The sequence below is a fragment of the Rhinoraja longicauda genome, chromosome 29 (assembly GCF_053455715.1).
Source record: "Rhinoraja longicauda isolate Sanriku21f chromosome 29, sRhiLon1.1, whole genome shotgun sequence".
Taxonomy (NCBI): Eukaryota; Metazoa; Chordata; class Chondrichthyes; order Rajiformes; family Arhynchobatidae; genus Rhinoraja; species Rhinoraja longicauda.
This window is the reverse complement of record NC_135981.1, coordinates 28,269,095-28,291,148: the sequence shown is the minus strand read 5'-3', so window position 1 is coordinate 28,291,148 and position 22,054 is coordinate 28,269,095. Positions and strand designations below refer to the sequence as shown.

The window sequence follows — 22,054 nt, the reverse complement described above, 5'->3', positions numbered from 1 at the left end:
TCCTGATATTGTACACACCTTGGTGGTGCCTATAGAGTATGGTTTAACTCATTCATCAATTAATTATCATAAGTTGCACACGTATAATTTCCTAAATAACGCCTCCATAAATTTGGCTTGAACATCAATGGGGAATGTTATGAGATCCAACAGCAACTAAAATAAACAAGCAATGTATTAAAAAAAATTACAATGGAGAAATAACAAATTAACATTTTTAGAGCAGTCTATCAATAAAATCCTATTTGAACTAACCAAAATGCGATTGCCACTCTGAGTAGAAATATTGTCATAGTGATACAGCATGGAAACAGGCCCTTCGGCCCAACTTGCCCAGACCAGCCATGTCCCAGCTACACCAGTCTCACCTACATTTGGTCCATATCTCTCCAAATCTGTCTGTCATATACCTGTCTAACTGTTTCTTAAACACTGCGATAGTCCCTGCCTCGACTACCTCCTCTGGCAGCTTGTTCCATACACCCACCATCCTTTGTGTGAAATATGTGCACCCAAATATTACTGCCAATGCCCAATCTGTCAAAGACTCCTTTGGTTACTAGTCATGACTGGCTCAGATATTCACGGCTTTCATTCCACTTACATACATTTAACAGTAAATAATGGTGACCGTAGCTTGTTCAATAACGGTAATAAATAAAAAGAGTTCACAAATTATCCATACTTTATTGTTATAAAGTTTTTCTCCTATTGTACAGTAATATTCTGCATGTTCTTGTGACTGAAAGTTAAATAAAATATGCAATAAGCTAGTTATATTTCTTTCTAGTTTTGTTATACAACAGATCTTGAAACAGATAGATGCTTCGCTGCTTTGCAAGGTGTGGGTGTTTAGGAAACCAAATGGAATCAAGAAGCTCAAGATCAACCAGAACTGACAATACGGGAAAAAGTGTCATCAAAGGAAATGCAGTCCTTATTAAACACATGTATATACCATGATTAATAGTCAGCTCAAAGATTGAAATAGTAATTGTAAAATTAGAACTCGGCCTTATGATCTTAAGAGAAAAACTGGGTTGATCCCTACAATAAGCAAATGATAAATCCAAATAACCTATTTTATAAAACTGATGATTGGAAGCACATTTTACAAAAGGAAAATGGCAGACAAAGTAGACCTGTGTCTCTTTTTCAATGACACAAATCTTAAGTGTTTTTACAGATAATGGCTTGCAAGCTCCATAATGTTCTGACTGGTAACTATGCCAAGCAAATCTATACAAGACATTGCTATGCAAATTTCCTCGTACTCTCATACATACCAGGGCCTTCAATACTGCATTTTTATTACATTTAGTACAATTATTTAGACTTGTTAAATAATCTGCTTTGAAAATTGTCTTTACTGGATGAGACTGAGGCTGAATTTATCTTATACCTCCAATCTCATCCAAATGTAATTAATTCATCATCCTTAGATTGATAAATTGGAATCTCCAAATTTGAAGTTAACATCAATTCAATTTATTTTTCTTAGCATTTTGAAAGAAAGGCAGCATATGAAGTTTATATTGTGTCAACCACAAATATAACAACCTGAAATTCAAACAAAATTAATCCACCAGATACTTACCAGGAAAATGGTAAGTAAATTTAAATGGATCATATTGTGAAAAAACAGGTTTGATTTCTTTGTGTAAACAGAGTTTCTATACACACTTATCAGTACGACAAACTCTCAAGAGATGAATTCTTTTCAGGCATCCAAACACTCATCACATTATTTTATGCTGAAACTGTAGGAAAAGCATCCCTGGCAGAAAAAACGCGTCTTGGTGACTCACTAAGTGAGACCTGGCTACTAAAGACAGCCCAGTTGGTAAAGTTTATTTAACCTTTAAACAATAAGTAAGGATGATAATCATATAACTATCTGGGAACAGAATTTACAATTAAATTAAATTTTCAATGTTTCTCACGGCATAACTTATTTGAAGTGAATTTTGTTGGGATGAACATGGTGGTGCTCTGATTAACCTGGTCGATTCTAATTTACGTAGCTGTCAGTTCTGTGTGTCTGGATGCATCAGCTTGACGATTCACCAGACTCTCCCAAGCACCATTTTGTTTTGCAGAGTTGCTTTTACATTGAATACTTTGTGTATGCACAAACAAAATAAAACAAACTTCAAGAAATTTTACATTTACAGTACATAAAAATTTCAAAAAATACATGGGTTTTGGTAAAATATACATGCTTAAGTTCTGCCAGAACCAAAAAATTATGATGCCTACCTATACAAGGGATTGCTTAACCTACAAACATATTTACACAAAGCACTATGTTAGAACAGTACCACAAAACCAAATGAATTCATCCGTTAAAAATATTATTGCAGCACTCTGCATGTATATCATTGTTCTGGATGGACCTACAAAAGCAGCATCACCTGTACAGAGTTCAGTGCAATTCTTTCCACAAGTTTTTTTAAATTATAACCTATAACTTATACAAAGATTGTTGTACTTTACAACAGCAGTGGGAATAAACATTTTAATCGCAAAGATTATAGACATTTTATCGCAAACGTTTTAGACACCTCCCAAAAATTCCATTGCTACACCAAAGCTAGTTTAACTAAAAATGTGTTTGAGCTTTGAGAAGTTACAATAAGGCTTCTCCGCACTTTTGTTTCAATACATAAGGGCCCCAAAGTCTGCATCCTCTCGTTCACAATTCAAACTTTTTGCAGCATTTCCCGCATCTTGGCTCTCCGGCTTCGCTTGCCCAAATTTCTTTGGCATGCCACTCGAGGTAGGACCTCCATAGGCACCATTTATTTTCCGATCATCAGTACACAAATCAAGCAGAGCCTTCATCCTTTTACCTCACAGCCACTGATCATCAGTTATGGGATCCCCAGTCTCAACATCCTTTACAAGGACCCTTGCATCATATCAGTATGCACACCACAAGGATTCTACAGAATTAGACAGATTGACAAATATAGGCATTTCTCTCTGTGTTATGGTGGGAGCTAGCAATGGGACAAGGAGGCTAAATCACTGAATATAATATTGGTGCACTCTGTCATTAATAATTAAGTTATTTAACATTGCTTTTTTTTTTGAGTAATGCACTGATGAGTTTTGGGACATCCACATATTTCATTCGAATACTTGCTTCTATAAAGAAAATGGAAATCCCTGATATTACAAGCACAGAAAATGCAATATATTCTCGGGCCTGAGCCTGAACTCTTTGGCTGTTGGAAGAAAAAAATCAGTCTGAAATGCAGCAATGTAGTATTTTTGCACCAGACTAACTGTTAATCGACTTAGTGAAATGAAGACAGATGTCATTATTTGCATTCCCTGCAGCTTGCTTCAAGTGCCGTGACTGGGAGGATGCTGGAGTTCCTGACTAGAAAAGATGGGGTGGAGGAAAGGGTGGAGATGAAGAGCTGAAGCACCCGCTCCTCCATGTCGGGGGGCAAACAAGGCTGGGTAGAGTGCATGTGGGACTGGGTGAAGGGCCAGAGGGCCGCCATGGAGGGCCGAAGCAGGTATTATGTGTATTGGGTGGCTTGTTAGAAAAGTGGCAGGATGGGTCGGGTACATGGATGGCGTTAAGTGGGACAGAGAGATTGGGGTTAGGTGAGGCTGGGGTATGTGGTGGATCTGAGCAAGGGTCTGAGGGTGTGCGTGCGGGTGAATGCCCATGGCGGCGGCGGCGGCAGCGGCCTGATGCTGCAATATGGCGTGGTGGACAGTGGTGATTGAGGTTGCTGTGGCCGCTGCTGAAGGCTGCTGGATGTGGAACTGCTGGAGAGTTGGGGCAGGAACAATGGCAGTCGAGGTAGGGAAAGTCTTCACTTGTTTAGCTAGAAACTGCTGTTGGATATGCTGTTGAGCTGCCTGCTGCAATTTGCTGTATTTCTCCATTTCTTCAGGAGTGAATGTTATGGGCTGTCTGTCAAATGGAGCCAGTGATGAATCTGCACCTTCTTGGAAATCCTCTTCAATCTCTTGGACTTCAGCTTCTGGAATATAATTGGAGAATGGCTCTGGATCAGGTGCAAAATGCATCGTAAGCGCTTCATCGGCGTCGGGTGGTCCTACTTCTGCAGGTGTCGTGATTGCTTCCGTTGGCATGCTCACATCAGCAATGTAGGATTCTGAGATGACTTGAACAAACTGAGTTTCACCAGAAATGGTCTGGATTTGTTCAGTTGCACCCAACGTTTCTTCACTGTCAGACTTTTCTTCTCTACTTGGATTCTCCTCCTGCATTATCCATACCTGGCCGACTTCCTCCTTTGTGGCTTCTTTGGGCTCTGCTTGGTACAGCACTTCCTCTTTGTCCTCCTTCTCTAAGCAAAGATCTTCCAACTTCTTTGTCACGGGCTTTTTGACTGTAGGTAGTTTTCCTATCAAAGGAAGCATTGCCTTATTGCCCAGAGCTGGGGGAAGTTTAGGCCCAAAATAACCTTGTGGGGGATCTTTCAATTTAATTCCTACTTTATTATATGTCGATGCAGTCTCATTACTTGTTTCTGGTTTCTTTTCAAACTTTCTAGACTGGATTTTTTCCAACAGTTGCTTTGCTGTTAATGAGTTCCTTTCTTCTGGCGTGCGTCCGCTCTCTGAGTGCACCTTTCCCGTACTGCTTGAAGTGCCACCGAGACTTCTGTGGAACAAACTACCTGGTTTTGTCCCATCTCCTTTGTTTTCCACTTTTTTCAAATAGTCACCCTTCTTGCCCAGCATTCTGCTCCTGCTGTAACAGGGAGATTTTGATCGATATACCCTATCTCTCGAGAAAGACCTGCTGGAGTTTCGCCGACTGGACCGCCGGTCTCCAGAGCTATCATGGCTGTGCGATCCTTTATCCCTGGATGGGGACCGGTGGCAGGTGCGTTGTCGCCCGCTGTCTCGGTGCGTGTGGCTGTAGCTCCGGCTCCTCTGACTGCGGCGGTTGCCCCTGCTCCTGCTGTGACTGCTGCTCCGAGTTCGGCTCCGGCTGCGAGTCCTACTGATGGTCCGAGCACTTTCCCTGCTGCTACTCCGGCATCTGCTTCTGCTCCGCCTATAGTCCTCATCCGAAGAGGAATATTTATGCTTTTTCTCACGGTGCCTTGACCTTCTGTGGTCATAATCTGAACCATGAGATCGTTTAGAGTGATCTGACCGACCACTATAGTCACTGTAACTGTCAGAATAGCTTCTTCTCCGACTGTATCTACTGCAGTCCGAGGATACATCAGATCCAGAAGAATATGACCTATGAGATGACCGCTGGGATGATGAACGATGCCTTTTTGATCTTCTGGCATAGCTTCTCTCACTTCTTGTGTCATATTCATCACTGTAGTGAGAGAATGACTTTTGCCTGGATCGTCTCACATGAGATTCATCGTAGCTGTCAGATTCTTCATCTCGGCTGCTCTCCCGGCCCCTCTGCCTGCTTCGGCTATCTTTCCGACCGGATATCCGTTTCTTTAACTCGCTACCAGATCCAGTCTTCTGCTTTTTACTTACAGGTTCCTCAGAGACATCTGCCTTTCTACTCCCGTCTTCAACAGCGGCAGCTGAATGCTGGCAATCTTGTGACCTGTGCCTTTTCTTCTGCGTGTGACTGGTCTCCTCTGTAGACTTAGTTGCAGCCAGAGGAACAGAGAGTTCTAAACCAGTCTCTTTGCTTTTCTCATCTAAGTTTTTGCTTTTGTGTTTACGCTTTTTTCTTTTTTTTGACGTCTCAGCGCACGTTTCACCATCCTTCAGCTTTTCCTTTTCCTCGCCGGCTTTTTCCTTCAAATGTTTTCCTGATTTCTTGTGCTTCTTTTTCTTTTTGTGCTTATGTGATTTCACACCCTTGTCTTTCTTATTGGTGCTTTTGTCACTTTCTCCAATTTGGGCTTCACATTTGCTTTCAGTCAGGGAAGGCTGGTCTAGAGGCTTCACGTCACTCTCAGTTCCTACCGTCTTCAACAAAGTCTTTGATGGAGCTTTACTGGTCTCCTGCGACTTCTGATCAGTACTTTGTGCACTTTGTTCATGCAAATTCTCCTGGCATCTCTCTTTGTTTTTACCTTTGGTATTCCTATTCCTAGTCAGTTTAAATTCAAAGTAGAGTGGATTGCAACTATAAGAGATGCATGGCTCACTCTTTGTAATCATCAACAACTCTGAGGGCCACTGAAGAGTAGTACTGTCATCTTTACCCAAGACGGGGAAAAATGGTACCGTTGGCTGTTTGGGTCCGGTGAGAATTTCTTCGTCTACTAAATTGCTTGGTTTTCCTTCCTCACAAGCACTCGGTTTAGATGGCGTGTTGCTGCAGTTCTGTTTGCTTACAGTCTCAGGAAACTTGTCTTCTTTGGGGTCGGGGTCGAGGTCCGGTCCACCATCCACAGTGTCACTGCCCTGTTGTAAAGTAGGAGTCTCATTTTCCTCAAGCTCTTCATTGCTTTCCTGAAACCTCAAAGTAGTTTGTAAATCAGGGTCGTTTTTTGTGGTCTCTAAGGTTTTCTTACCATCACATCTGTGCAACTCTTCTGTTGCTTTCATAAACAACAGAAATGGAAAGTTGGGCTTCACTTTACAATGTGCCGGAGGGATGTAATGATAATACTCTGGTTCTGACTGACAGGCATCATCCTCTTTCTCCATCATCTTTTTCAATTTTGATAGTGTATTATTTATAGAGTCATTATCGCTTTCCGATTGACTAGCCGCTTCAACCTTATCAGAGACTACTGTAGTTTCAGCCTCCATTGACTTGGGTGACACTTGACCAGAGGACATTTTCTCTTCAGAGGTTGCTGCTTCAGATTCACTGGGCTCTTCTGCAACATCACTGAATACTGAAGCTGAAATGTCAAGCTTGACTGCTGCCTTTTTTGCAAAAGAAAATGACACTCCCAATTTCTGTAAGGGAGTGCCAGAATTGCTCTTAAGCTGAGTGAAGTTAAAGGGTTGGGCTGGTTGGTTGCTTTGATCCAACCCTGCAGAGTTTTCAGTAACACATTGGCTTATGTTCTCATCCCCTCCTCTGTAATCTTCCACTGTGTTGTAAGACACGGTCCTGTTAACAGATGGTGATGTGGGACCACTCGTCTTTCCTTCAGCACTTTCGTCTGCGCCGACAACATTTCTGTCATCTTCTTCTCCGTCAATGGCCACTGTCGTAGTTTTAAACATTGGACCACTTCCTGGGGCACTGTACCAAAAACAAAAATCACAGGTAAACAAATTCACCAGGATGCAGTATCAACAACAAAAAAAACAGACAATTTATTTTTGACAGTTAAAAAACAAAAATCACAGTCAAATGCTAAAGCTAAAAATGCCAATTAGTTAGAGGCAAAAAAGAAAAATTGCAAAAATGAAGCACAAAATGTTCGAGCGACAGAACAGCTCCATCAGCATGGAGAACATGGGACAATGTTTCAGGTGTGGCACCACCATTTGGACTGTTCTGACACACCTGAACCACCTTGTCAGTTATTGATGGACCTGTTATGCACTTCCACATTTTGTGTAGCGACTATTCACTTGAGGCACGTTTATGAGACATTGCCACCTAATGAAAAGCAAGGGCAGCAATCCTTGACATTTACAATCAATAATAAAAAAGAAATCCAAGCATAATGCAGAAGGTCAAACAGTTTAAAAAGCTACAACACCAGATGAAGATCTGTCATAATGGATCAAAACATCTTGGCAGAAGCACAAGACTTGAAGAGCACTGATGAGAGCATCCTGTACATTTCAAAACAAAGATTAAACAAATATCACTCAAAAGGCACTTCCTTGACATAGCAAGGAATTTGCTATTTGAATCAGAATGACTGAGGAAAACCCCAATATATTTAAGGCCATGTAGTTTTAAAAACTAAAGATAACTGCCACTTAAAAATGTATGTTTTCCTCTTTAATCACACGTTTTCAACTAAGAATTGATAATTTGCAGAATCTTAGCTATGCAAAAAGTTGATGTGATGTGAGAAAACACAGGTAGTTACAGGAAATTCAGATAATGGTAAATTGTATTTTTTCTACAATTTCTTTCTAAGTACCCTTTAGTACTGAATAATAGGAAACACAAATAGATACTTTCCCACATTTTGGCAAGCCAATTAAATTTCTCATGGGCCGGTGTAACAGCAGATCACTAGATCCCTCTGGCTATAGTTTCTTTTGATGGATGGGAAAGTAGACAAAGAAAACACCAATTTTCTGGAAGCAATTCTGGAACAATTGATCACAGAATCATCAAACATGTTTCTTGCATGACAGGACCTCACTGAAATGTAAATATTCAATAAAAAAGGTTTGGCACATTGTCACAACTGCTGGCTCACAGCGCTGGACACCCCGGTCCAATTCTAACCTCTGGCGCTATCTGTGTGGAGTTTACATGTTCTCCCTGTGACCACGTGGGTTTCCTCCCACATCTCAAAGACGAGCAGGGTTGTAGGTTCGTTGGCCTCTGTATATTGCCCCTTGTGTCAAGGGGGTGAATGAGAAAATGGGATAACGTTGAACTAGTGTGAACGGGTGATCGATGGTTGGCATGGACGATGGACCAGTTTTCATACTGTATCTCTTGATGAGGCAAGGATGTCGCCATTTATTATAACTCATAGAAATGATGGGAAGACAGCTCTGGACAATATAACACACACCATTCCTGCTGTTTACGCAGTTCCGCAAGCTCATGGAGGCGCCGAAGTGCTCGCTCCTGCTTTTTCTCATCTTTCCGTGATTTTGAGGCAACATTTCGAGCATATTCTCTCTGTTTTAGGTCTTTTAATCTCTGTAATAGCACAAGAGTGAAAAAAGCACATTTCAATTATGTTTCCTAAAATTAAAACAGTGCTGTTGAAAAAAATTCCAGTGAAGTTCACCCTTCTTTAAAAAGCTATATATAGGTCCACCATCGATTCGTGGTCCAGCCCCAATCAGCAGGTTGTATTTAGCGCCAGTGAATTGGAGATAAAGGCAGGGTTGGGATTCATCTTATGCTGAAGATCAGTGGTCCTACAAATTCATTTCCAGAACAATTTCTTTAAAATCATGAATTGTAGTGAAGAACCATACTATCACTGTCAGTTTGTACAATTTTAACAGCAATCACTCTCTGTTTCCACACATGGTCTAGACTTACAATGCAGACTGGAAACCGAAAACACAGAACAGAAAAAGTTGTTGAGGATATTTACTACGAACGACAGCAGCCAAGGACAACTGTGGAAAAGAGGGTTTCATTATTATATCACTGGATAAATTGTATTCGGTACTGAATTGGAGGAAATGAGTGCATGAACATGTATTTGCATATATTCGATATTTAAGGGGCAATATTGATAGGAAGAATTTCAGCAAGAGTTGTAGAAATTAGGATGGAATTTTGAAAGTATGAAAAGTCAGTTTAAGTGTTCTGACAAACAGGACTAATTATCATCTTATTCTGATTTGGATGAAGGAACTACATGCAATAATTCTTGGTTTATCAATATTGTGACACTAGGTTGGATTGTGGGCTGTGCGGATACAAAGTGGCTTCAAGATGACTTGAAGATGAAAGTGTGTACAAATGCAGAGCAGATACAGTATTGTGAAAGAGTTAATGACTATTAACTTTGCATGATGGGATGTTTGGCCATTATGCTTTTGGGGCTTCTATACTGTTGAAAGTGGAGGAATGCTAATTGTTCATAAGAATGTGTCTGGTAGCTGAAACTTACAATCCTTGGAAACCACAGAAATAATACAATGGTAGAATGAATGAACAGGATCAGCCTGAACTTTGGGTCCTGAATAGCTGATGTTTGCAAAATTGCACCAGGCAGGATGTAACTATGTGATTCCTAAAGCTTCAATGCCAGCTTCGACACTATATCCTGTTATCCCAGGGAAGAATGTCTGGGAAAGACGATGTATAATGCTCTCGTTAAGATTAGGATGTGGTTAACTGTTGACTACTTGTGGGAGTGTGTAAAACAAACCTTCTGTGGTATGATAAGGATCCTTACCTTCGACTAATGACTTATTGTGTGGAATATTTTATGACTGTAGGGTGTCAAGTATATTGTGTTCGATACAGTTTGTGATTGATTTGAAGGAAATGTGTTAAACATTCTTGCTGCAAATTCTGTATAAAAATGCTGCGAAATTGCTGTATCTTTGAGGGGAAGCAAGGGGAATGCTGAGTATGGTCATACACCCTTAGCACTGGTCCCCCACTTCCGTCTGACGATCATTAAAGCTTTGCTTGCTTTACCTTTAACTGTTTGTGTTGTTGTCTGTTTTAAGAAACGAACTTTAACAATTGCATGGATAAGTAACAAGTTATCCACCTTAGTTGGAAACACAAAGTACTATTTAAGAGATGAGGGACTGGAAATGTTAACAGGCAAAGGAATCTGGGTAACTTTATACATCAGTCACTGAAAACTAACATGGTGAAGGAATCAAATAGTATGTTGGCTTTCATTACGAGGGGTTTTGAGTCCTGGAGCAAGGATATCTTTGTACAATTTTACAGGGCCTTTATGAGACCACAGCTGGAATATCATGCAGTATCATACTGAATAGCAGAACAGGTCATAGGGCCAACTGACCTTCTCCTGCCACCAACTACGCCTTAATGAAGCACATCATATCATATCATATATATACAGCCGGAAACAGGCCTTTTCGGCCCACCAAGTCCGTGCCGCCCAGCGATCCCCGCACATTAGGAAAAACAGAAATCGTGGCTTAAAAGAAGCTGCCTTTTTCTTGTCCCAGTTTCATTAAACTCTTACTTAAAACATTTACTTTTCATTTTATTTTTAAAAAGTAGTAAACTGCCATGATTATCTGAACAAGGCAGCTGAACATTTTAGGTAATATGAACTTAAAGTAGCACAGCGCAGAAATAGGCCCTTTGGCTCCTCCCCCCCCCCCCCCCTCCCCCCTCCCCCCACATCATCTATATGTCCAGTCGCAGGCTGTTCATGTGCCTGTCTAAATGACTGCAAAACACTGTTATCATATCTGTTTCCACCCAAGCAGCAAGCTCCAGGGAGCTAGCACAGTATAAAAACATTTGTCTAATAATTCCCCTTTAAGCTTTTCCACTCTCACCTTAAACCTGTGCTCTTTGGTATTTGACATTTGCTCCCTGGGAAAAAGATGATCTAGCCTATCCATGCCTCTCATAATTGTATACACTTCCATCAGGTTGCCCCTCAGCCTCTGAAGTGCCAGAGAAAATAATCTAAATTTGTCCAACATCCTCATAGACAATATTTTCTAATCCAGCCAGCTTCCTACTAAACCTCTATGGATAGACAATTTTAGAAGCCAAGCTTTCTTTTTAAAGTATTCTTTACCATACATTGGAAACTGAATAAAATCTCTACACTGTAGGATGTGTACACTACAGAGTAATGTATGTTTCTTTAACAACTTCTATCATAACTGAAAAACAAAGAGAAAGCAATGTCCTAGTTAAGAGGGTTGTTTTTTGGGCTATTGTTAATATACATCACCACACCACAGTTTAAGGCAATAGACAATAGACAATAGATGCAGGAGTAGGCCATTCAGCCCTTCGAGCCAGCACCGCCATTCAATGCGATCATGGCTGATCACTCTCAATCAGTACCCCGTTCCTGCCTTCTCCCCATACCCCCCCACTCCGCTATCCTTAAGAGCTCTATCCAGCTCTCTCTTGAAAGCATCCAACGAACTGGCCTCCACTGCCTTCTGAGGCAGAGAATTCCACACCTTCACCACTCTCTGACTGAAAAAGTTCTTCCTCATCTCCGTTCTAAATGGCCTACTCCTTATTCTTAAACTGTGGCCCCTTGTTCTGGACTCCCCCAACATTGGGAACATGTTTCCTGCCTCTAATGTGTCCAATCCCCTAATTATCTTATATGTTTCAATAAGATCCCCCCTCATCCTTCTAAATTCCAGTGTATACAAGCCCAATCGCTCCAGCCTTTCAACATACGACAGTCCCGCCATTCCGGGAATTAACCTAGTGAACCTACGCTGAACGCCCTCCATAGCAAGAATATCCTTCCTCAAATTTGGAGACCAAAACTGCACACAGTACTCCAGGTGCGGTCTCACCAGGGCCCGGTACAACTGTAGAAGGACCTCTTTGCTCCTATACTCAACTCCTCTTGTTATGAAGGCCAACATTCCATTGGCTTTCTTCACTGCCTGCTGTACCTGCATGCTTCCTTTCATTGACTGATGCACTAGGACACCCAGATCTCGTTGAACTCCCCCTCCTCCTAACTTGACACCATTCAGATAATAATCTGCCTTTCTATTCTTACTTCCAAAGTGAATAACCTCACACTTATCTACATTAAACTGCATCTGCCATGTATCCGCCCACTCACACAACCTGTCCAAGTCACCCTGCAGCCTTATTGCATCTTCCTCACAATATCATCTGCAAATTTGCTAATGGTACTTTTAATCCCTTCGTCTAAGTCATTAATGTATATCGTAAATAGCTGGGGTCCCAGCACCGAACCTTGCGGTACCCCACTGGTCACTGCCTGCCATTCCGAAAGGGCCCCATTTATCCCCACTCTTTGCTTTCTGTCTGTCAACCAATTTTCTATCCATGTCAGTACCCTACCCCCAATACCATGTGCCCTAATTTTGCCCACTAATCTCCTATGTGGGACCTTGTCGAAGGCTTTCTGAAAGTCGAGGTACACCGCATCCACTGACCCTCCCCTGTCAATTTTCCTAGTTTCATCCTCAAAAAATTCCAGTAGATTTGTCAAGCATGATTTCCCCTTCGTAAATCCATGCTGACTCGGAATGATCCCGTTACTGCTATCCAAATGCTCAGCAATTTCGTCTTTTATAATTGACTCCAGCATCTTCCCCACCACTGATGTCAGACTAACTGGTCTATAATTACCCGTTTTCTCTCTCCCTCCTTTCTTAAAAAGTGGGATAACATTTGCTATCCTCCAATCCACAGGAACTGATCCTGAATCTATAGAACATTGAAAAATGATCTCCAATGCTTCCACTATTTCTAGAGCCACCTCCTTAAGTACCCTGGGATGCAGACCATCAGGCCCTGGGGATTTATCAGCCTTCAGTCCCATCAGTCTACCCAAAACCATTTCCTGCCTAATGTGGATTTCCTTCAGTTCCTCCATCACCCTAGGTTCTCCGGCCCCTAGAACATTTGGGAGATTGTGTGTATCTTCCTCAGTGAAGACAGATCCAAAGTAACGGTTTAACTCGTCTGCCATTTCTTTGTTCCCCATAATAAATTCCCCTGCTTCTGTCTTCAAGGGACCCACATTTGCCTTGACTATTTTTTTCCTTTTCACGTACCTAAAAAAACTTTTGCTATCCTCCTTTATATTATTGGCTAGTTTACCCTCGTACCTCATCTTTTCTCCCCGTATTGCCTTTTTAGTTAACTTTTGTTGCTCTTTAAAAGAGTCCCAATCCTCTGTCTTCCCACTCTTCTTTGCTATGTTATACTTCCTCTCCTTAATTTTTATGCTGTCCCTGACTTCCCTCGTCAGCCACAGGTGTCTCTTACTCCCCTTAGAGTCTTTCCACCTCTTTGGAATAAATTGATCCTGCAACCTCTGCATTATTCCCAGGAATACCTGCCATTGCTGTTCTACCGTCTTCCCTGCTAGGGCCTCCTTCCAGTCAATTTTGGCCAGCTCCTGCCTCATGCCTCTGTAATCCCCTTTGCTATACTGTAATACTGACACTTCCGATTTTCCCTTCTGCCTTTCCATTTGCAGAGTAAAACTTATCATGTTGTGATCACTGCCTCCTAATGGCTCTTTTACCTCTAGTCCCCTTATCAGATCAGGATCATTACACAACACTAAATCCAGAATTGCCTTCTCCCTGGTAGGCTCCAGTACAAGCTGTTCTAAGAATCCATCTCGAAGGCACTCTACAAACTCTCTTTCCTGGGGTCCATTTCCAACCTGATTTTCCCAGTCTACCTGCATGTTGAAATCTCCCATAACCACCGTAGCATTACATTTTTGACACGCCAATTTTATCTCCTGATTCAACTTGCACCCTATGTCGAGGCTACTGTTTGGGGGCCTATAGATAACTCCCATTAGGGTCTTTTTACCCATACAATTTCTCATTTCTATCCATACTGATTCAACATCTCCTGATTCTATGTCACCCCTTGCAAGGGAATGAATATCATTCCTTACCATCAGAGCAACCCCACCCCCTCTGCCCACCTGTCTGCCTTTTCTATACGTTGTGTACCCCTGAATATTCAGTTCCCAGCCCTGGTCCTCTTGTAGCCATGTCTCAGTGATCCGTACAACATCATACTTGCCCATGACTAACTGAGCCTCAAGCTCATCCACTTTATTTTTTATACTACGCGCATTTAAGTACAACACTTTAACTTCTGTATTCACATCCCCTCTCACATCGGTCACAATTGGCCCTGCCGTTAATTTCTTTTCCCCTCTAGAACTTCTGCAAGAGGGACAAGATTTAATAGGAACCTGAGGGGCAACTTTTTCACTCAGAGGATGGGGGGTATATAGAATGAACTTCTGGAGGAGGTAGATGAGGCAGATACAATAACATCTAAATAGACGTTACATAGCTTAGGTGGGGCATCTTTGTCAGCATGGACAAGTGGGCCAAAGAGCCTGTTTCCACCCTATATGATTCTATGACATTCTAAGACTTACAGTTTAACAAGTGTAATAGTTTAACAAACAAGTTAGCAAGGAAACTTGCATTTTAAGGTTTTTCTACATATAATAGTTAACTATTAATGGTTTTGTTGAATTAAAATAATTTAGTCCCAGTTTTCAAAGCACCAACATAATATAAAACCTTTCAGTTTTTACTATTCTAGATAGATCTCCTTAATGGGATTGGTGTGAGCAAGTTATAATATATTTAAATTTCATTCTGATTTCAGCTGCTCACATGAAAAACAGGAACGTGAACAAAGAATACCCCAGGAAAATTTAAATATGGTCTGATACTTTGTGAGTAAGCTCATAGATATCCTATCAAGGAAGGAGTGGCACATGTAGAAAAAGGGGATTATACGATCAATATCTGGAGAACAATTTATGCAGAGGGTTTGGGGTAAAAGAAAACATATCACAAACGTATTCTAAAAGAGTAGATACTTTGTAACTGGAGATTCTGGTTTATACCAGAGACAGACGCAAAGCAGTGCCACGGGCGGTACTGTGGTGCAGCAGTAGAGTTACTGCCTCACAGCGCTAGAGATCTGGGTTCCATCCTGACTACAGATGCTATCCTTACTCAGTTTGTACGTTCTCCCTGTGACCGCGTGGGTTTTCCCTGGGTGCTCTGCGTTTCTCCCACATTCCAAAGACGTACAGGTTTGTAGGTTAATTTGGCTTCAGTAAAAAATTGTAAATTGTTCCTAGTGTGCGTAGGATCGTGCTAGTGTACAGGGATCGCTGGCCCTCGTGGACTCGGTGTGCCGAAGTTTGCTGGTGCAGCCATTTCTAAAGCTCTTTTAAAAGACTTTTTAAAGCCATTTACAAGTGCCAAGAGTTGACGAGTTATGGAATTTTATATTATTTATGTTTTGGTGATGAAATTTTTCCTGCTGCTTGATTTTTTTTCTTTGAAGGAGAAGAATCACAAGCTCAAAGAAATTGGAATTGTGGATGGAAAGGCGAGTACCTACTTCACTTTGTTTGGGATCATTTTAAGCTCAAGACAGTCTGAAGATAAATGGGATGAATGTGCTTAGGGCAATTTCTTCCGAGTTGTTTTTTAAAATATTAATGGCATATATTAAGTATCCAGGTAATTGTACCAAGGTACCATTAGTGGTGGAATGACTGAATCAGCACTGCCCGTAATTAATTTGTGCTCTAATTAATGTTGCTTCAGTCTTGCTTTTTCCTGGCATTTAGCTGAATGGCTTCCAGCCATTAGCCTTAGCTACGCAGACCTCCCGATCTCCCAGGAGGAAAGCTTAAAATAGAACATAACCTACAATAAAGGCGACATCATCGGCAAGTCATGTAAAAGAAACCCTCAAAAACCAGATTGCTGTTGGAATAGATTAGCAAATGTGGAGAAATGAAACGATGGGAGAACATCAACAATAAATGCTGACAGGAGCTCATCATACAAAGAATCCACAGGGAGTTTTGTCTATATTTGAAGAGATACATTTGTACGTTTGATTGTTAAAGTTCGTTTCTTAAAACAGACAACAACACAAACAGTTAAAGGTAAAGCAAGCAAAGCTTTAATGATCGTCAGACGGCAGTGGGGGGACCAGTGCTAAGGGTGTATGACCATATTCAACACTCCCCTTGCTTCCACTCAAAGATACAGCAATTTCGCGGCATTTTTATACGGAATTTGCAGCAAGAATGTTTAACACAACATTTCCTTCAAATCAATCACAAACTGTATCGAACACAATATACTTGACACCCCAGTCATAAAATATTCCACACAATAAGTCATTAGTAGAAGGTAAGGATCCTTATCATACCACAGGTCTTGTTTTACACACTCCCACAAATAGTCAACAGTTAACCACATCCTAATCTTAACGAGAGCATCGTCTTTCCCAGACATTCTTCCCAGGCATAACAGGATATAGTGTCGAAGCTGGCATTGAAGCTTTAGGAATCACATAGTTACATCCTGCAAACATCGGCTATTCAGGACCCAAAGTTCAGGCTCATCCTGTTCATTCATTCCACCATTTTATTATTTCTGTGGTTTCCAAGGATTGTAAGTTTCAGCTACCAGACACATCTTTATGAGCAATTAGCATTCCTCCACTTTCAACAATATAGAAGCCCCAAAAGCATACAGGCAGGTTTGCAGACAATGGCCAAGCATCCTATCATGCAAAGTTAATAGCCATTAACTCTTTCATGATATGAAGTATTGGGACAACTGTTCGCAATGGTGGCTTATGTTTGCTCTTTATCTGAAGGCAAAAACGAATTAAAAACTCAAACTTTTCACAATTAAATAAAAATGTCAACATTCAGAGTGCAACTTAGGTTTTATGCAAGTATTTAACATCACTTGAGCGTTTTAATGCTTCCTAAGGTGAAAGGCATCATGCCACACATTTGTTAGACTACCCACAGTGCTTCCATTGAAGGTTAAAATGATTATATCCCCATCCAGTATAAAATACATGGAAAATACATTGATCATTGCCAAAATTAAATCAAAAAGATGAAAAGCTCTGCAGCCAAGTTGCTACTGATCTGCAGAGTCCTGCAAAAGTATCACAGACAAGTATAGGAATAGCCATGAAAAGTGGAGACATTTTCACCATTGTTAAGCATGCATTCAGGCACCAGCAAAAAACAAACTGCTGGAGGTTTTAATTAACAGCGGTTCAGGCAGCATCTGTGGAGGCAAATGGACCAACAACATTTTGAGTCAGGATCCTTCAGACTGGCGGAGTAGAGGGGAGATAGCTAGCAGTAGAGGGGAGATAGCTAGCAGTAAGCAGTAAGTACTCCAAAGACGTGCAGGTTTGTAGGTTAATTGACTGGGTAAATGTAAAAATTGTCCCTGGTGTGTGTAGGATAGTGTTAATGTGCGGGGATCACTGGGCGGCGCGGACTTGGTGGGCCGAAAGGGCCTGTTTCCGCACTGTAGAATCTAAATCTAAAAAAAAAGTAAGAGGTAAGGGCAAAGGGTAGGACAAGAGCGATGGGGTCAGAACTAGCAAGTGGCTGGTGGATCCAAGTGAGGAAGTGAATCATTTATTTATGGGGGGAGAGACGAGAGGAGATGGCAACGAACGCTGGAGCTGGAGAAGATAAAAGGATGTAAGTGTTGGAATCTGGCAAGGAAGTAAAGCGGAGAGTGAAATGTAGAATCAGAGGGAGGGATGCTGGGTACAAGGGAATGGGGTGGTGGGGGAAGGCAAAAGAAAAATGGGGGACATGGAGTAGGAAGGGGTGGGAGATGAGTGGAAGTAGATGGACGAAGGGACAACAACTGGATGACAGGAGCAAGGGAAGTGGAAAGAAAGATGTGCGCGAGTGATGCTGGGTGGAGGAGAAGGGGGAGGGGATATCCAAAATTCAATTTGATGCCGGTGGGTTGAGGGCTTTCTATGAGCTGCTGTTCTTCCAGTCTGCGAGTGGCCTCACTGGAGCTGCAAAACTGAAGAGACAGGGTGAGGGGTTCCATCTACAACGGCAGGGGTCGGGGTGTGGGGATGTCCCAGAGTGACCTCACATGTCCTTCATCTTGACAGCGGATCCAGCAAAGAAGGAGAAACTGTGAGAAAGGAATGGCATCCTTGCAAGAGACAGAGCGGAGGAGGTGTGGTAAAGGTAGCTGGGGGAGTCAGTGGGCTCTCCTTTACAGGCTTCATGTTGTATTTTCTGCACATTTGGTTTTATTGATATGAATAGAATTGAGTACATGTAGGTGAATACAAGGTTAGTAGACGGTTAGAAATTGACAGATACAACGTTATGGGCATCACAGAGTCATAGTTGTAAGAGGATCAGAGCTGGGAGCTGAACATCCAAAGCTACACATACTATCGGAAAGACAGGCAAGAGGGCAGAGGGGATGGGTGGTTCTGTTGGTAAGGAATAAAATGCAATCCTTAGCAAGAAATGACATAGGATCAGAACGTGTAGAGTCCTGTGGTTAGAGTTAAGAAACTGCAAGGTTAAAAAGACCATGATGGGAATTACATACAGGCCTCCAAATAGGAGGCAGAAAGTGGTAGAGATGGGAAGATGTGACTAGTGGCGTGATCATGTTGAAAGTGACGGAAATGTTGGAGTGTGATGTGTTAACTCTCCGACGAGTGTCAGTGGACGTTGTTCACTTGGATTTTCAAAGGGCCTTTAATAACGTGCTGTACGTGAGGCTGCGAAACAAGATAGTATTAGAGGCAAGGAACTAGCATGACAAGAAGATTGGCTGACTTGCACAAGACAGAGTTGGAATAAAGGGAGCCTTTATGAATGATACCTTTTACAACAGAGGCATCATGGGAAAAGCATCAAATTGAGCTGAAATGTTTTGACGAGAGTCCCGACAAGCAAAGGGGGTCCCCACAAAGGGGGTCCCTACAAACAAAGGGGGTCCCCACAAACAAAGGGGTCCCCACAAACAAAGGGGATCCCCACAAACAAAGGGGGTCCCCACAAACAAAGGGGTCCCTACAAACAAAGGGATCCCCACAAACAAAGGGGGTCCCTACAAACAAAGGGGTCCCCAGAAACAAAGGGGGTCCCTACAAACAAGATTTCAGCAAGAGACTATGCATCCACTTAAGATGCAATGGAACTTCTGTACAAGTATATAAAGGGAGGTGCAGGTTTTCAGGGCCAATACTTGCCATATGAAACATTAAAGAGAAAGTTATGTTGACCACCAGAATTTAATCGTACACTATTTCAAAAAAACACTTTTTCAAGTCATCCAGTCAAAATGACTGAACAAACAGATTTTCTGGCAACTTTTTGCCTGGACAGTTATCCTTGTAATCTTTGCTAATACTTTGCACTTCACACTCATCTTATCAACATACTTGACTGCCAATTGTTGTTGGGGCAACCAATGCATCCATTATCTTTGCAGCCAACTGTTACAAAACTCGAGAATGCAGGCCTTCTTAGTTTATCTGATATTAATTCTCTAGTGATATAGTTTGCAGATTCTTCACCTTTAAGTATCTACTATATTTTTGCCATGCTTTTCATGTCTTTGCTGACATTTGCAGCCTTTTCATGAGGTCAGAAATAATGACTGAAGGCTCTGTCACATTGATAGTTAATTTACTTTTGGGCATGGTGGCTATGAGAAAACAATGATTCAGTTATAACTCAGGTAGAGACTTGATTACTCCCACGCTAAGCTTTCTAGAGTTAGTTATTTAATTTCATTCTCAGGATCATAGCTGAAGAATGAAAGCTTAATTATTCGGACAGCTGAGAAAGCATAATTTCATTTCAACAATATTTTCCACAACAATGAAACCGTTCAAAGAGTCAGAATGCATTATGAAAACAATCGAAAATCCCAAGTACCAACGTTCAAAGGCAATGATCACAGTATGAACCGTTCAGATAGACCACGAGGACAATAAACACCAGCTACTTTCATTTTTAAAGAAAGGCTGAGGGAGCCTCCAAATCCGATGTTATCAAACTACTTATTTAGGTGAAAGAAAAAAGGTGTGTGGGTGTGATATATATAATGTCTTGTAACCAATTTCCAATCAAGTTATTAAAAATTATCATTAAACCAGTCTGGGAAGCAAAATGGCAGTAATCAAGGAGTTGGCAAAGTGGGTTTGTAAGGATTATAGCAAGAGAAGAGAGTTAGAAGGGTTTAGGGCTTCAGTTCGAGTTGATGTCCTCAGCAGTTGAATACATTGGTTGAGGTGAAGGAAATCAGATTAGTTTAGTTTAGAGATACAAGTTGCTAATCTTCTGAGGATTGAAGTGATAAAGGTGGTTTGAAAGATGCAAGGATTTGAACACAAGTTTGAGAACTTTATACCCAAGGCACTTTTAATAGACAACCAATGCAGACAGGAGAGCATTGTGGTAATGGATGGATAGGATTTGGTGCAAGGGGCAAAAGAGCTTTAGATAAACTAAAGTGTACAGAGGATAAAATACAACATGGATTAGAATACAAATGAAATACTTGCATCTGCAGATAAAGCATTGATGAAGGTTTCAGCATCAGGTAGGCTGAGGCAGGGGTGCAGATAGGCAATACATATGGAGGTGGAAATTGTTGGCTTTGGTCATCAAAATCATTAAAAGTTCAATCTTATTGTTTGCTTTTGTACTGACCAACTGTAAATCTTTGCATTCTTATTGTTGACAACATATTATGGATTGGTGGAAATGTCATGGAAGTTGGCTTTTCTGCCAGGTATGCGAAAAAGCATCTGAAACAGAACAAAAGCCGAAAGGTACTTCCCACTTTTCACGTTGAGCAAAACTGGTTCAGCTATCTCATGTCCCAAGTCAGAATCAGCAGCAATGGGCACAGCTCTATTGAAATGGGCTTGATCCTGCAGTCAACACTGTATCTATACGGAGAATGCATACGGGAAGTAAGAGAATGAGACGAATTGAACCAATTTTGGGAGCAGACATGGACCCCACAGTCCAAACAGCCTGTGTTGCAGCATAAGCCCGTCAAGATATCAGGATTAGTTAAAAAATCAAATCAAATATTACTTGTTGGTTCAAAGTGGTTTAGACATTTTCCAACAAATTTTCCTTAGCTCAGATCTGAAACCTTTAGCAACTGACTGAACACAAACTTTTTCTATTAATCCCGAGTGATAAGTTTCAGAATATTAGTTCTGCGCATTGCATTAATTTACCTGCTTATGAGCATGGTCGTAGGAATTGATGTGGTTGTCAAACTCATGATGCTTTTGGTACTGCTTATCACACAATTCACAGTAAAAATTTGCTCTCAGCTCTTCTAAAGCTTTTGCAATTGCCTTTTCCTTTTCAGCATAGTCCTAGGAATAAGAGAAAGATGGGAAAACATTAATATGTGAAACTGAGAAGAAAGTCATAAGTAACACAATTGAACTTTGCCAGTAATTACACACTGGATCTTGTCAGTATATCTAATGTCATTTAGTTCCTTGCAAAGATGGTACTGGGTATATAAATTGATGATTCAGGACTTAATTTAGCAGCAATATGCCTATGTGGACTAGATGAAATGATACTATTATGCAGGTTTTGTGTCCCTTATTCACACTGGCTGTAATCTATTTTGAAAAATGTGTATATTATCAAACAGCTCTGAAATAAGCCAAATCTTTGGGGGGGGGGGGGGGGGGGGCAGGGGGGAAGGCAGTGGGATACGAGTATTTCTATATATTCGATAACTTGGAGTCTGTATGAAGTTCCCTCAGGACAAATTTACCATCCCTGGAACCAATGCAACTTTACTACTCTACCATAGAAGAGTAACATAATCTTCATAAAAACAAGAATATTTGTTTTCCTGTTTCCAGCTTCAGCAATTCATACAAATTGGCAATTCAATGTTA

General features: G+C 41.3%; 1 protein-coding gene across 8 annotated transcripts in view; it reads right to left on the bottom strand.

Annotated features, from left to right (window-relative positions):
- Positions 1-662: 662 nt before the first annotated feature.
- The window catches only part of gpatch8 (G patch domain containing 8), a 138,895-nt gene continuing 117,503 nt past the window's right edge, over positions 663-22,054 (bottom strand). For 6 of the 8 annotated variants that reach the window (XM_078424916.1, XM_078424917.1, XM_078424920.1 and 3 more), the window contains 3 exons: positions 21,368-21,511; positions 8,655-8,785; positions 664-7,186 (listed from right to left, as the gene is read on the bottom strand). In XM_078424916.1, coding sequence (XP_078281042.1) covers positions 3,352-7,186; positions 8,655-8,785; positions 21,368-21,511 — 4,110 coding nt within the window. In that variant the 3' untranslated portion in view covers positions 664-3,351. Of the gene's footprint in view, positions 7,187-8,654; positions 8,786-21,367; positions 21,512-22,054 lie in introns of all 8 variants that reach the window. The other 2 variants (XM_078424915.1, XM_078424914.1) reach the window with 1 other exon arrangement.